The sequence below is a fragment of the Gambusia affinis genome, linkage group LG16, assembly GCF_019740435.1.
Source record: "Gambusia affinis linkage group LG16, SWU_Gaff_1.0, whole genome shotgun sequence".
In the NCBI taxonomy this organism is placed as follows: domain Eukaryota; kingdom Metazoa; phylum Chordata; class Actinopteri; order Cyprinodontiformes; family Poeciliidae; genus Gambusia; species Gambusia affinis.
The window spans coordinates 9,012,292-9,027,808 of NC_057883.1; the positions used below are offsets into that span (position 1 = coordinate 9,012,292).

The window sequence follows — 15,517 nt, forward strand, 5'->3', positions numbered from 1 at the left end:
CAGATTAACTGGTGCATAGGAAATCAAACTTTGAGCGATTCATGTAACAAACAGATTAATCTGAGTCATTAGTCACTGGCTGCTGTGAAAGCTTACCTTGGATAACAGCATTGGAAGGGCCATGATGAAGTGTTCAGTGAGTTTGTTCTTGTCATCTATTTGGGTCTTCCTCTCTTTTGCTGTCAGTACCTGGAAAGGGAAAAAAAAAAAAAACTGGTCACATTTTTCATTTTCATCCTAAAAGAAACAAAAAGTGAAATTGCAGTGATTTCAGAAGTAATTGAAACGGGGCCTGCCAAAGTGTGCCCGTTGGTTGGGACCCAGCGCTCTGATGCTAAAAATTAGCTCTGGTGCTAAAGTAAACTACAACGCACTCAATAGCATGTAGAGAGAGTCACATACATGTTGAGTAACATGAACTTACTCCATTCAGTATGTTACAATTGGTGTATAATCTAAAATTAGCCAAAATGCTAATGCTAGCCTAAATGCTGTCAGTGGCTTGTGGGGCATCACTAACATGTTGCTAAGAAATAAAAGAAATAGCTAAAAAGCTTATGTTAGGGAAAAGGCTACTGCTAATGTTTGTGCTAATGTTAATGAACTGCCTTCTGATATTTACTATTGGAAAAGTAAAAATCGTGTTTACTTCGTGGTACTTGGTTACCAGAAAACACGCTCATCTCTTAGCAACAGATAAACAACAAATATTGTTATTGTTCAAAAAAAACATAAGCCTTCTTCAGCTCTTTTGAAATACTACTTACTTACTACCTAGCAAGAATTGTGCAGTTGGTGAATTTGGCAGAAAAGTGAAAATGTTTTTTTTTTGGTCATTGGTGGTAAATATATTATTAAAACAGAAATTCAACACAGAAGTAACAATCTGATTTATACTTTGTGGCACTTGGTTAATAAAAAAAAACCAAACACATTATCGCCTCACCACCGTCTACATTTTTGCATCCTGATTAAAGTACCATTACACCACATTTTTTCCTCGTTCTTAGACAATTCAGCACACAAATCTAATTCATCATTAATTTTCTCCTGGGTGGTCACTGTCGTTCCCTATTGATGGTACACAGCAATGTCAACCTTTTTCAGAAACGATCAAGTATAGAAACATTGCAAACTAAAAGCCTGGATATAATTAAAATAGATTTTTTTTTTTTTTTTTTAAAGATGATATGCATAAACAAGTATTGTTTTTTTTTAGATAACCCACTCGTTTGCCAGTGCCTCTGCCAACAGGTGGGTGTGCCTCGGCCGCCTGTCGGATGGTGCACACAGTCAGCTCTATCAACGCACTCTCCTGTCTGTCTGACAACACTACAGAGAAGAGAGCAAAACACAAGAACAAAAGAAGTCAGTGAGGAAAAACATAAAACTAACATGGAAACGATTATCAGCAAAAGTCTGAGACAAAGAATTAAAGCAGGGCTAGAGTTTCGTGAAATGGGATTTTATTACATCATTGGTCTTCCTGCTGCTTCTCAAGCTGCGATGTGCTTGATGTGAAGTAGCTCGGAGGCATTTCACAGGCATCCACAGAGAACAAGAACAGAGATTCAAAGAGCCGGCCTTACTCTCTTCTCCCTGAACGGGCTCCTCCAGCAGAAGTTCAGTCATGCATTCCCAGTCTTTCAGCAGCTCCTGAGAACTTTCCCACAGCGAGTCAACCAGGTACGCTGCATGCTCATGAAGCTGGACACAAAGGCACATTAAATATTGATAGAGACAGGCTTTGAAGGCATTAGGGGAACACGCTGCTGAAACAGATTTCTTTTTGGAATCGCCTGGTAACTGCAGTAATCTAGGGTTACACATTTCTAGCAAAAAAACAAAAAAACAAAGCTAGCAAACATAATGTGGATTGGTGATTAATGAGACGGAAACTCTGTCTTCTAAACTGCGACTTAAAAGGAGTTTGCATTGAGCTGCGTCTTACCTCGCTCTCCAAGAAGAAGAGAACCAGCATGCGGATGAGATTCCCATTGGGACTGCTCCTCCCTCGCCGCTTAGCCAGAGCTTCTTCAGCCTGTGGGTCATGGCGACTGAACAACCTGACGTTGACGAAGAGTTTGAGGTGGAAAGTATAGAAGAGAGCCGCTTGATAATAGGTCAAAGTTAAGCTTAATCAAGAGTATGGCAGGGCTGGACTTACTTTCTGTGAAGGAACTCTCCTGCAGCAACTGCAACGGGTCGGTGAGCAGAGTAAACCAGGTGGTACACGTTCTCGCAGTCCTCGTTTGACAAAGCGTCTTCACTGCCCCTGAAGCAGACAACAACAGCATTTTAAAAACAGGTATTTTGAGAAGCGACTAATCCAAAAGGTATCCAAGATTTAAACTAACTCAAATGTATCAACACTTGTCAAATTTTATCGTATTGCAACCAGAAACTTCAATGTATTCTTCTAGGATCGTTATGTGTTCAATTCTTTCTAGAGTTGCCTTGTTTTTAACTCCATCCATCTGCCCAACAACACCCATCAGCTCCCCTCCTTCTGCTGAAGGAAAGTGTTCCTACATGTTTCAAAGTGGGGAAGGTGTAATAAAAGTGTTCCTCCATGCAGCGTTTTGCATTCAACCTCAGCTTAAGAGTTCGTCTCACGATCCTTCTTCTACGTTGTTGTTTTTCCTACATAGACTTCTTCAGACATTCTTTCTGTACTCGTTAAGAGTTTAGATTGGGCCTCAAAAATTCAACCCGCAGACGTTGTGTTTGAGCCTGATCCAATCCTACTAATTAACTTTAATCATAGGCTCAAGCCCAAAGTAAACCCAACATAGTTTTAATTAAGATTTTACTGCTTTGACCGCCGTTCGAGTAAGTAGTATAACTTCTCCGTATTTAACTTTTGTTTAACGTCTTCCAGCTCCATGTTGTCTCTTGTTGTAACCCAGTCAAGGGCGACTCATCTGGGATGTCTCGATAGGCGCATTGTCCTATGCACTCTGCTTGTTACGGTCTATAGAACTTCTACCCCTATTTTCTTTCTTCCCTCAACAGCGTCACAAACTTACTCTTCTGTTTAGACAATAATAAGTAGAGTAACACAACTTTATATTGTGTTGCTAATGTATTGCCTGTCTCAACCTGGCAAATCAAGCAGATAATTTCAGTCCTGAAAGGAAATTAAAACCATTATTGTTCTGTTCACCTTAAAATAATTGTACTACTTTGTGTTAGCCTAATAAAAGAATAAAATCGCAATGAACCACACTGAAGTTTGTGGTTGTAAAAACAAAAAGACAAAATGTCAAAAAGGTTAAGGGGATTGAATAACTTTGCAAGCTACCTGGAAGTGCTGGCATTTTGAAAGACACCAAACTACTCACTGCAGAATGAGTGTGACCAGTCTAATGGCCTCTACGGCCACGTCGTACTCCTTATCCAGTGTCATCGATACAATCCGGTCCTGCCAAGACGGCCACATTTTAAGCAGAGGAGAAATTGCAAAAGAACCGAATTCAAATCGGCTGGGCTGCTGTGTGCCATGAAAGTGGTTCTGATTCTGTTACCTTGAAGCGGTTGGTGAAGAGCTCTAGCTTGGGGAATAGCTCTCTGTTTGTGTAAAGGTTCTGCAGAGCCTTCAGGCATTTCAGACGCACTTCTCCTTGCTGGAAACAAAGCAGAGAGAAATATGGACTAAACCACCCTGAAGGTGACAAAAAAAAACAAAAAACAGTGAGATTATGTAAATCTCACTGGAACCTCTATAAAAAGTGGTCGTGCGGCAGAGTGCTCACCCGGTCATGTAGTGTCCAGCCAACATATTTCAAGTAGCTGTCATTGAGAAACGCATCACTGTACATCTTCATCCACACCCCGATCTCCTCAATGCAAATGGCTCGAATCTCAGCGATAGCATCCCTACGAAATACAGACAATACCCCGGTTACAAGTAGTTTACAAAAAACAAAAAAACAAAAAAAACAAAAAAAAACAGTAATTATGTAAAAATCTTCTATAAAATATCAGATAAATTAGAAAGGTGAGAAGATGAATGTTTACCTGTAGCGATGCACAAAGATGCCTTTAAAGATGGAGTTCATCATATTTTCTATTTCATCTTGATTTTCCTGAAGCTAAACACAAAAATACCCAAAGGTCAGATTCAGTGTTATTCCTTTATGCAACATTGTATTTCCTTATGTGGAAAAAGACAAAACAACAAATGGATTTTCAGATGTTTCAAGCAACTTATCATACTTTGCTTCTAAAGAAATTAACGCTAAGTCGAAAGTTGTTATACATCTTTTGTATCGGATGGACGGACAGATGGATAAGCTGGACAATAAATCAATGAACGGGTGCAAGATAACAGGAAGTAAGCTCAGGAAATACATTTTTTCCCCTTTCCATACTATTACAAGCCTGAAAAATACACAAATCGAATTCCATATTCTTCAAGACTGTGTAGGAACCATGTGAAGAGTCCTGGGCTCAATCTCACAACTGGATCTGCACCTTTTATGTTTCTTTTTTTTGTTGTTGTTGTTGTTGCCTCCATTTACTTAGAATTTAGTTTTAGAATTGATTCAGGGATAATATCGGCGGAAACAAATCAATCCACCTCCTCCGTCTTGACAACAAAAATGTGTGAGATTTTCTTGGAAAAATTCTGAAACATTTAGAATGTTCATGTAATTGGGCATGGAGAAGCAGTATTTAGCTTCTACCAGAAAACTGCAAAGATGCTGAAACACTGAGCTCCTTTAAATGATGACTCAACGCTCACCTGCTTAGAGCTACCTTTGATTAGCATTAAGTGATCAGCATATTTAATGTGTACTTAGTTAATGATATTGATAATGACATTTCACAAATTGTAAAATACATTGCTTATTTCATAATTAGTGACCGTCTGATGTAAAGCACTTTGAGCTTCCTTGTTTTAGTTAATGTATTATACCAATAAACTTGACAAGGAGAAAATAGGCGAAACAGCAGATTTAGCATCAACCAACCTCCTTCCTCTTCTGTAGCAGCAGTTCCAGCTTCTCATTGGCTCGTTTGCCGGCTATCTTGTTCCTCTCTGCCTCGTATTGTCTCTGAGTGTTGTCCTGATGGATGCTCAGGTTCAATGCAACATTGACTAGCGCCGTCATCAGCTTCATCGCTACACAGAGATAACTTACATTAAATATTCAATACTGTGTTGGATCAAAATCATTGCTCTTAAAAACAAACGGATTTCTAATATCCTCGGTGAATACCTGCTAGTGTGGATGTGTGTCTGAAGGCTCGCACTTGGGAGTCCGACAAGCCGGTGAGGAGCGAAATGACTGTGTCCATCATGTACTCGTCATAGATGATGCTGTACTGACACTGGCGGATCAAAACGCCGATGAACTCGCAGAAGTTGTAGCGAAACTTTTTCCACATAGGGCCGGGCATGGTTAGAGGATAATCCCCACTGTCCTGTTGGCACAAGGTGAGAGATTTTAACATCTGGACTTATATTTTGTACTACTGAATCAAATGTTTAATCGATTTCAAATACTTATATTGTTTTAGACAATTATGTATCACATAGTTTTTTCTGGGAGGAAAAAATAAATAAATAGAAAGAAAACACCGGCACCTCGTCAAACTCCTCTGTCATCTTACGGATGATCTCCGCATTCTGCATGTTCCTGAACATCTCTATCCTAACAGTGCCTGCAATCACAAAAGCATGGGACACATTCTCATTTCTTGTTCTGGTCAGGTGAGAAAAGAGATGTTGTAAAAGTGAAGCTAAATTAGAAATGCAACTTGTTATAATGGGGTAAAATCTTCATAAAGATAGAAGATAGAAAAAATAAAAAATAAAAAAATAGAAGTCGCACCTTTGCAACCTGAGCACTGGATGAAAAAGTTGATGAGGTCCAGCAGAGCCAAGTCTCTGTCCTGCTTGTATGCTTCAATCCACTCATCAACCACAGACTGCAAATACATTAAAAAAGACAAATTTTTACATTCTGTAGAAAATAAGCCTTTGAAATGTGAAACTAATAAAAAAAAAATCATTATGTCACATATTGCAATTTGCAACAAAGAACATTTTAAAACAGCATATACAACCAAAAACGGTGCAATGGATTAAGGACACTATAAATATTTCTTTAATGGATTATAACTTGGTTGTGTTGGTGAAATCAGAAACTTTTAAAAGAAGAATCACTGCAGAGCTGGAAATGTAAAATAGGAATTTATGGCTGATTTTTCTGTTGCGATTATACTTTGAATCTTTGCTGAAAGAGCATGGAAGTATGGTCAGTTTTGCAGATGGCTGGATGAAATATGAATATATAAATGAATAGAGGAGCAAATGGATGATGTATTGACAAATAAATAGGTAGAGGGATGCAGGATGGGTGGATGATGGACAGACTAAAGAAAACATGAATGCAGGATGAACGGTTAGAGGGATAGATGAACGAAGTCAAAGGAAAACAAGATGACTGACTGATGGATGAACACAAATTTAGGACTGTGAAACAAGAGAAAGTTTGTAAAGTCTGGAAAGCAAAAGAGGCTAATTCCATGCTGAGAGACTATAAAAACCTAAGATAAGTTGTTGGTTAAAAAAAAAGAAGAAAAAGTAGGAAAAGATCACCTGCATTGCACTCTTTCCCAGTTTGACGACTTCAAACAGGGTGACGGGTTCTCCTCCGTTTCCGTTCTGTTGAGCCACGCCGTTTGCTTTCCCCCTCCCTCTGGTCATGCTCAGTGTCTTGTCTGTCGGAGACTTCCGGGGCTTCTTATTGGACGTCTTTAGAGAGCAAAACATCAACAATAAAGAAAGAAAAACACACTTTAAAAAAAAAAATGGGGAGGGGAGGGGGGCAGCAAAAAGACGTATGCACACATGCTAAAAACCACTCTTGTCATTTCTCATACAGATCCTGTTTCTTAGCACCAAGACAAAAACTTCTACCTGTGTCTGTTTTCCAGGCCTTCCTCTCTTCTTCTTGCCTTTCATCTCTGGGTCTTCCATCTCAGTCATGTTCATGCTTAAGCTCACAGTATCCGTCGCCCCAGACTCATTAGAGGAGTCCCTTAAAGAGAAACACGCCACATTTTAGTGTTTGACTTCATTCGAAAATAAAATTCTGAACACACAAACAGATCTCCTGTTGCAAATAAAATCAAGACTGGAAACTTGTCTTTTTTTAAAAATTTTAAAACACAAAAATTCACGTGTTTGGAGATCAAACCGAAGACTGTTAAAAAATATATATATATATTAAAAGTACAGTAATTCTAGTGGTGTTTCTCTTACTGTAGGACAGGAAGCTCCGAGGTGATCATCTTGGTTAGATGGGGAGCTGTTGACCTCTGCAGCTCTGCTTGGGAGCGTCTTCAGCAATGAATGAAGTCGAGGTGTGAACAAGGCCTGGAAGGGCAGGGAGGAGAGAGCCTTTTGGATGGATAGTGCTCAACTTGCCGGCACTTAACTCTCATCAGCTATAGAAAAGAAGGAGAAAAAAAAAAAGAGAGAGATATGGGATATCAAAACCGGTCAATGTGGCAATGAAAGATGAATTTACATGCCATTTATACACATCTGGAAAGTTGTAACAACTGTCGCAGTTTGCATGAGGTTAAAGGTCGCGGTCAGAGCGGCGCTGTAGTGCACGTGACTTCTACAGAACAATCAAATGACCAAAGAGAGACCATTCAGTCTGTCTGCTGAAACAGTCGTGGACGTGGAAATGTGGAAAGGAGGACACCAACTGGTCAATTTGAGAACTACAAGCTCAAAATATTGCATAATTTGGGAGAACTTGTAAAAAGAAATTTGAAGCAACCTATTGAACATAATTTATCAAAATATCAACTTATAATTAGTTTAAGCTATTTAGTAAAGAAATTTAATTAATTAAAACTGCATAATTGTGCTTCCATGGTTTTGCAGTAGGAGTAAGATGAAAATAAACTTGAGAAAATTAGCAATTTGATTGCAGGTGTATGATCTAATGATGCACTTAAAATAATATTTTGTAGTTGAAAAGCAACTAAAAAAATCCAGAATAATAAAAATGTAAAAAAATTGTAAAGTGGCACGAACACAAAACATTTAAACCATAATAAAAAAAAAGTAGGTAGAGTATCACTCAACAAATTTAGAATCAAAGATAAAAAGTAACAACTTTTTAAACAAATCCACTAAAAGAAATAACTACCCTGGGAGAAGCAATACCTCACTCCACCACAAGAGGCAGCATGCTCCACAAAGTCCACCTCCCCAAATCTCCATATTGCTTAATTTAGCTTTAATACAAGGGGAAAAATACCTGAAAAAATATATATTGAGACTAATTTAGTCTACAAACAGCATCTGTGGCCATCTGCTCACCTACAGAGGATTTTAGCATCAGATTTCCCTCAGAGTGTGTCAAAGTGCATACATGTGTGTTTGAAAGTAGATCTAGGCAACAGTAGGGGGCAGGCTAAGAGAGTGTGTATTTAAATGCTTCTTTCCACGCAGTGTTTGTAGTGTGGAGCAGCATGGGAGGGAGAGCGCCTTGTTTCAACAGAAGCAGGCGGAGGCAAGACGGGAGCTGTCCTCTGGCCGGGAGAGACCGGCCTTAGCTGAGTAAACGAGTTCAGACAAAACCCCGGAGGACTTTATTTATTAGGTTAGCAATCCGGCGAGAAGTTTGTTTCACTGCAATAACGCCAGATTAGGAGCTGATGTCCTCTTCTATTGGATTATAACACTTTTGCTGCACAGAAGACATATAAAGATATAGAAGCTAGTTTTTTTATTATTGTCACTAATTCTGATCAGCAAGGAATGAGAAAATGTGCAATGATGCAAACTCTTGCATAAACATAGACGCAGGTGTTAAATTGCATTACAAACATATTTACCCTACAAACATATTTTAAAGAGCGGCATCTAAATAAGACAGTTGTGTGACACGTAAACACAAATAGATAAGCAAACAAACGCAGTGCAGGTCATTCACTGTTGTACATTCTTTGGATATTCATTTGTACATTCATTTCATATCACATGATAATCACAAATTTAAGGATTTTATGCAAGAGGCCAACTCAAAGTAGTCAATGATTTTTTGATTTTTATTTTTTTTTGTTGCCCCAAACAAAAATCTGAGAAGTGTGGCATGCTTTTGTTTTCAACTTCACTCTGGCACTAAAAAAAAAAAAAAAAAAAATAAAAAAGAAAGCCAGTGCATCAAATTGTTTTCAAAAGTGAGCAAATTTGTAACTTGTGTGATTCTCTTCCTCATCACTATTATGCACTACTTCCTACTGGTCTAAGACATATAATCCCAATAAAATACAGCTAAAATTGTAGTCATAACATGGGGAAAAATAGTTTAAGGATATGAATACTTTTACGAGACGGTACATGAGGGACGTACAGATAAGTCTTTATACTGCTTTTTGCTTGAGGAGCAGAACACTGAACCGTCAAAAAATAAAAGAAGTACGAAGAAAACATACTGAATTCATGGCATATTTATGCAGCCTGAAGCGACAGGTTTAATGTTAGAACTGTTTAGCACTTTTCCCTTCGCTGCCAAAGATGCCCACCTCCACAGTCTGCAACTTTCAGGAAGATCTACATAAACTGCTGGCTCTTAATTACCATATCATGCTTCAGCTTTCTATTTGTCACTGATAAGCCAAGTTTATCTGAATGGATTCTTACAACTTGTCTTCATTTAAAACCAAACAAACAAACAAACAAAAAAGTCTGAGTAAGAGAGAGCAGGAAAAGAATCTGCCTGAGAATGTGTTAGTGTTTTTGTGTGTGGCCGTGAACGTGTGTGTGTGTGTGTGTGCGAGTGAGTAAGTCAGGAGTCGGCCTGACTCATTACCGACCAACAACTAAATAATCCCAGACGTGCGCTTGTTTGCTTTAATTTTTGTGACACTTGAGCCCTCTGTGGCTTTCTCACACCTGCACATAAACACACAGAAGAATGTAGGAGCTTTGACCGCGGGCTATTAATAATTTGCAGCCGGTCTCCCGGACTACCTTTTGGCTTTTGGAAGACAAAGCAGACATCATTGATAGTATTCACTTTGAAGCAGTCAGCTCTTAAAAGTTTTTATTTTATTTTCATAGCTGCTAAAGGTGAACACAGATTGCGGCAGGTCAGAGAACTGTACTTATTCAATCAAGTCCCTGAATGTATTTTATTTCTAGCGATAGAAATGCTGTGTAGCTGAATTGCTGTCAAATTATTTTTGACTTTCCCATTTGCTGAAATACTGGAAAACAGCCTAAAGCGTTTCTGCTTAACCTTAGCGATTGTTTCTCACACACGTTTCATTCCTAAAAATACTGATTTTCTGTCAAACTTTCTAAAGCTGCCTGAAAAACAAAGGCTGAGGCAGCTGACTTTTAGTTCAGTTCATCAGGAGACTTGTAATTTGAAACGTCTGGAACACGTTTCACCTCGTGCCATTTTTTAAAATTATTATTATTTCATGCAATGGTTTTATTGAGCACACTCTAAACCAGTTGTATCCAGTTTAACAGAACGTACCAGTATTTATTGCAATGCTATTGCCAAATATTCAGATAATAATTACAACAAACCCACATATTCTTTTTTCTATCGATGCTGCGAAGACAACAAAGATTTTATGACTATTATTAAGGAAGTCATCATCCAGTTCCAATCATAAGACCAAGGTCCCGATCAATGCATTTTTAAGTGTCAGAGTCTCTTATTTGACCAAACTCTTGGTACCTGATGTGAAGGAAAGGTGTGTGAACCGCTCCAGCAATTACATTTTATGATGTTCAAAGCAAAGCACCAAGTTTACGAAGCAAGAAAACAAATGTTTCTGTTTGTCTTGTCTGCACAATAATAACTGGACGAACACTGAAATAGCTGCATAAACATACTACCCTATAAGTAGAGCACTTCAAGTTATGAGACTTAAGAATACACATGGCACTGATTTCAATTAAGTATTTCAATGTGATTCACTGTTGGCAATCCCAAAGTATAAATGACTCATCGGTAAAGGTAAAAAATTATATTTAAGAGAATTTAGACTTTCACTTCATGGAGTGTGTGCGTGTGTGTGCGTGTGTGTGTGTGTGTGTGGGCATTAAAAACAGTCTACGTTTGAGGGTCTACTTATGAGCAAGCGCAAGAGACACCGAGTGAGCATCTGAGAGTCACTTAACATGCATGACATGTTCTCCAGGAGGCAGACTGGTGTTGCTATAGAAACTGGTGTGAGTCATGAGCCTGGCAGTGAAGGCACATTTGATTGGCTGAGTGGAAACAGGAGGGACCACAAAGAGGGGGAGAGCAGGACAGAACAAGCTTATTACAGACCTATTTGGTGTTTCATTAAATATGACTTAAAGACAGCCATCGGAATCTCCTCTGCTGGTTAGAATTGTTTTCAAATATCTACAATGATGAACTCTGAAAGGTCAAATGAGCTTTGGACTATTAAGAATGACATGCATGTCTATATATGTGGTCCAAATATGAAACAAAAATTTTACAATTAAAAATAACTAATACTTTTAGTGCATAACAGACCATCTATTGACCAGGCAGTTCTGCAGTTCAATCATGTACCCTGTCGTTGCATCCGCATCCAGTTATTTCTTTAAGATATTGCATAAGGCTAATATTTTCTGAGGTCTTGCCATAGTAAGAACTCAGTACTTTCATTAAAAGTGAGAATGCAATAAGTCAACCTAAATGGTAGAGTTCCAACAAATGTGTTTTAAAAACACTGTCATTAAACATACTTAACCTCATTAGCCAATAAATCAAAGAGTTGATACCAGAATGTGTTCATGCATGCTGTCACGGAAACAAGTTATAACATTGGCACAGCAAGAAATCTGTTATATCCTGCTCCTTTCACTATAGGCTTTGAGTAAGAACTAAGAGAAGACAGGCAGTTCTTGGAAAATCATAGAAAACCATAATTATAAAACAAGCATAGACCAGTTAGTATGTCAAGGATTACCTATAATTTTCACACACTGTTCCAGTTCTTTTTTTAATGAGTTAATGAGAAAATGCAATTGTGGCTGCGTTTTTCTTAGGCTGTACGGAGAGCAGCGTCCTGCACACCTCCACTCAACTGGCTAGGAAAAAAACTCCCCCCAAAAAAACTAATCTTTCTCACCAAGAGAAAAGGTAAAGTCAACTGCTCAAATAATCCCCCTCTTCAAGTTAGGGCTGGGCGATATATCGTGAGCTTTTCTATATATGATGGTTAAAATGGCTATATCGCAACTATCGAGTATGAATTGCCGTTCCAATAAGCTATCGCCATCAAATTCAAGTATGGTTTATACTACACCTTATGAATGCATCACTAGTCCTTTGCCCCTACCAACCTGAAGATTTTCTATCAATCACGTTGCGCGGAGAAAACAACATGGTGACAGCGAGAGTTTGAGGCGAGCCGGTAATTGAAAAGGAATGAGATGAACTAGTCTAGTTCCGAAGAGAAACAGCTCTGGATCAATAATTTGGCAGTGGCTTGGATTTTATATGGAGGATGTTAAATAAAATAAGGAAATTTGTGAAAACATGTTATAAAACTACTGTCACAAAAGGTTGTACCACAAATTTATTTCACCACCTATAAGACTATTCTTTTGCATGCCGTTCATAGCCGCGCTCCCGTCACTAAATGACTCATTTAGTGCTATGTAATGGGAAAAATAACTCAAAACTACTCATTCTTTTTTTCCCATTTGCTCTCTGTCGGCTTTACGCTACACGTAGACTCGTTGCCATAGCAACTGACAATATCAGGATTCAGCACCAAAAACATTCAAACATTTCCCCCACATAGAACAGAACATTCAGTACGTTACAGTTTTATGTTTTTAGGCTTGATGTGTATTTTTCTGTTAACATGTGAAAGCTGTGGCAGATTAGCCACTGATGCTATTAGCCACGCTAACACAGCAGTGGTTGATTAGCTAATTTAAACAACTGTCAGTTTGTGTGTAGGTCGCTTTTTTTATTTTTTAGCTGAACCAAAACACACCTTACTCCTCAACACATCTATATGTTATGTTTGTCAAAGTCAAGGAAGCAACTGACCTATCTCCCAGCCCTACTTCAAGTTCATGTTAAATTAGTGCCAACTTCTTTCCATCCTAATTGCATGTTACAAGCAAACAAAAAAATAAAAAATGAATAAATCCAGCTGATGTGTCACACAATATTGTTCCACTAATTGACTTTAAGATTTGCTTTTCCCTCATTTTTCAAAAAGTAGTGCCGAAAAATTGTAACTTATGTTTAAGACAGTTCTGAATAACATCCATCTTGGGGCAGAAACAATAACGCAGGTTTCCCCCTCACCCCCAAAAATAAAACTTATAAACTAAAACATGACAGACTTTCACAAATTTGAAAAACCACAAGATTTTGACTCCAAATAAAAATGTGCGGATGGTCTCGAATGATTTAACTATCTGCCAAAAGGCCGGTCTTTAATTTTAGCCTTTCATGTCTGCAGCAAATCAGAGCACAAACACAACTTGGTGTCCTTCCAGCTGGTAATAACTCAGCATCACTTGAGAAAGTGAAACATGGCAAGTGTGACAACAGGTTACTCATAAGATTTGACACACTGATACTGCCTAGAGCAGAGCAAAGGGAACTCTAAAGAAAATCAAACCTTTCTTTAGTAAAATCTAATAATCCTATCATTAAGACAGGTGACAAACAAAAGCTTTATGAAATGTTTTGGTGATTTTTTCTATGATTTTAAGTAGGGATGCACAATATATCGACACCGACATCGGTGTCTTTTTCTAACATATCATATCGGTCCAATGAATAAAATTGGGCCGATATGAACAACTGATAGTTTTTTTTTGTTTTTTTTCCCCCCTACCAGGTGGTCTTTTGTGGGCTCTAGTGTCCCTTATATGACAGTAGGCTGACAGGAAAGGGGGAAGGAGAGGGGGGGAAGACATGCGGCAAATGTCTGCCGGATCCGGAAATCGAACCCACGGCGGCCGCGTTGAGGACTCAAGGCCTCCAAATGTGGGTCGCACTATCCCCTACGCCACCACAGCACGCCCCAATTGATAGTTATTTTAATATATTTCAGGTTGTTTTCCCCCAAAGGTGTTGAAACAGTAGTGAAATATATATATATATACACATATATATAATATTGATAGATATTGGTTAGCACTTTTATCAAAAATATTAATATTGGATATCGGCCCAAATGTTCATAATGGTGCATTGATAATTTTAAGTGTGGACACACCAATATGTGACATCAACACAATTGACTATACGTTCTGTGATTCTATTATTTACTTACAGTTCGTGCTGAGTGATTTTGTAAAAATCAGCTAGCATCACATAAAATAGACCACGTGACTTTCTGCTGCAGCCAGTCGGCCTCTTCTTCTTACAGTCTTAACCTGTACTGAATCAGCTATAATTGGCTGTTATCTCTTGAGACATGGTGTGATGTGCGCTGAGGGCTATTACTGTATTTTGTGAGAGTGCAGAGGGGAAAAAAAAGAACAAGACTAGATTCTTTAACTAACGATATCAGGGAAAAAGAATCAAGTGGGTTCTCACATGTCTTATGTATTGCCATTAATGCATACCATGCAGAGTCACACGCTATTTCTATCTTCAGAGTCAACAGAGCAACATAATTATGAGAACAGAACAGTAGGTTTAAGTCCTTGAGGATGCAGATGCTTGCTTCAATAACTCTGTCTGAAGAATAAGAACATGAGGAAGTGACTAAATAAGGTCAACATTACAAGAACTGAGGCGGTGGTGCCATAAAAGCAAAGTAAAGAATGGAGATGCACAGAAAAGATGGTTGGTGATGACTGCAATCGAAAGATATTCAGCCTGACTGTCACTGATAACCAGCCGCTTGGTCGAGGTCTTCAATACTTTATAACGCATCGTGAAAAATGTATCATAAAAATGTTGACTTATCAGAATGATAAGTGTCAATTGAGGATTTTTGAAAACTATAAAAACTATCAGAATTTTTATTTTTAATATTTTCTCCACAATTGGTTCCATAAAGTGTCTATAAATATTAAAACACGATTAAAATGCAATTACTCTATGCAGTTTAGAGATAAGAATCACACTTCTTTATTTAAGAAGACAACCCCTATTACCAAAACATATTAGTATGTTTTTTACGCACTGCTTGTTGTGTTATGATTGCTGTGACACGCAATCGAAGTTGTTCAGTTGCCCAAACAGACTGGACAGAAGTACCGTAATTTCCGGATTATAAGCCACGACTTTTGTCTCACGCTTTCGACCCTGTGGCTTATACAACGATGCGGCTTATTTATGAATTTTTTCTAACGGCCAGTAGGGGCGCTGGAGCAGAAAAGGTAAGCGTGAGACAGTTGGAATGTATCTGTAGAGGAAGACTAATGTAACATCCTTTGTGCATGAATAAAATTAGCTTGAACAGACCCTCATCATGGAGAATGCAAGAAGAAATGCATATGATGCAGCTTTCAAGTTAAAAG

At 38.3% G+C, this 15,517-nt stretch overlaps 1 protein-coding gene across 1 annotated transcript in view; it reads right to left on the bottom strand.

Annotated features, from left to right (window-relative positions):
• stag1a (stromal antigen 1a) overlaps window positions 1-15,517 on the bottom strand; it is a 43,649-nt gene that overhangs the window by 8,375 nt on the left and 19,757 nt on the right. The window contains exons 2-17 of the mRNA XM_044143475.1: window positions 7,277-7,461; window positions 6,932-7,052; window positions 6,611-6,766; window positions 5,841-5,937; window positions 5,594-5,670; window positions 5,226-5,430; window positions 4,977-5,128; window positions 4,021-4,094; window positions 3,756-3,879; window positions 3,528-3,626; window positions 3,345-3,424; window positions 2,168-2,275; window positions 1,952-2,066; window positions 1,590-1,707; window positions 1,229-1,332; window positions 97-189 (exon numbers count right to left, since the gene is read on the bottom strand). Coding sequence (XP_043999410.1) covers window positions 97-189; window positions 1,229-1,332; window positions 1,590-1,707; window positions 1,952-2,066; window positions 2,168-2,275; window positions 3,345-3,424; window positions 3,528-3,626; window positions 3,756-3,879; window positions 4,021-4,094; window positions 4,977-5,128; window positions 5,226-5,430; window positions 5,594-5,670; window positions 5,841-5,937; window positions 6,611-6,766; window positions 6,932-7,052; window positions 7,277-7,305 — 1,752 coding nt within the window. The 5' untranslated portion in view covers window positions 7,306-7,461. The remainder of the gene's footprint in view (window positions 1-96; window positions 190-1,228; window positions 1,333-1,589; window positions 1,708-1,951; window positions 2,067-2,167; window positions 2,276-3,344; window positions 3,425-3,527; window positions 3,627-3,755; window positions 3,880-4,020; window positions 4,095-4,976; window positions 5,129-5,225; window positions 5,431-5,593; window positions 5,671-5,840; window positions 5,938-6,610; window positions 6,767-6,931; window positions 7,053-7,276; window positions 7,462-15,517) is intronic.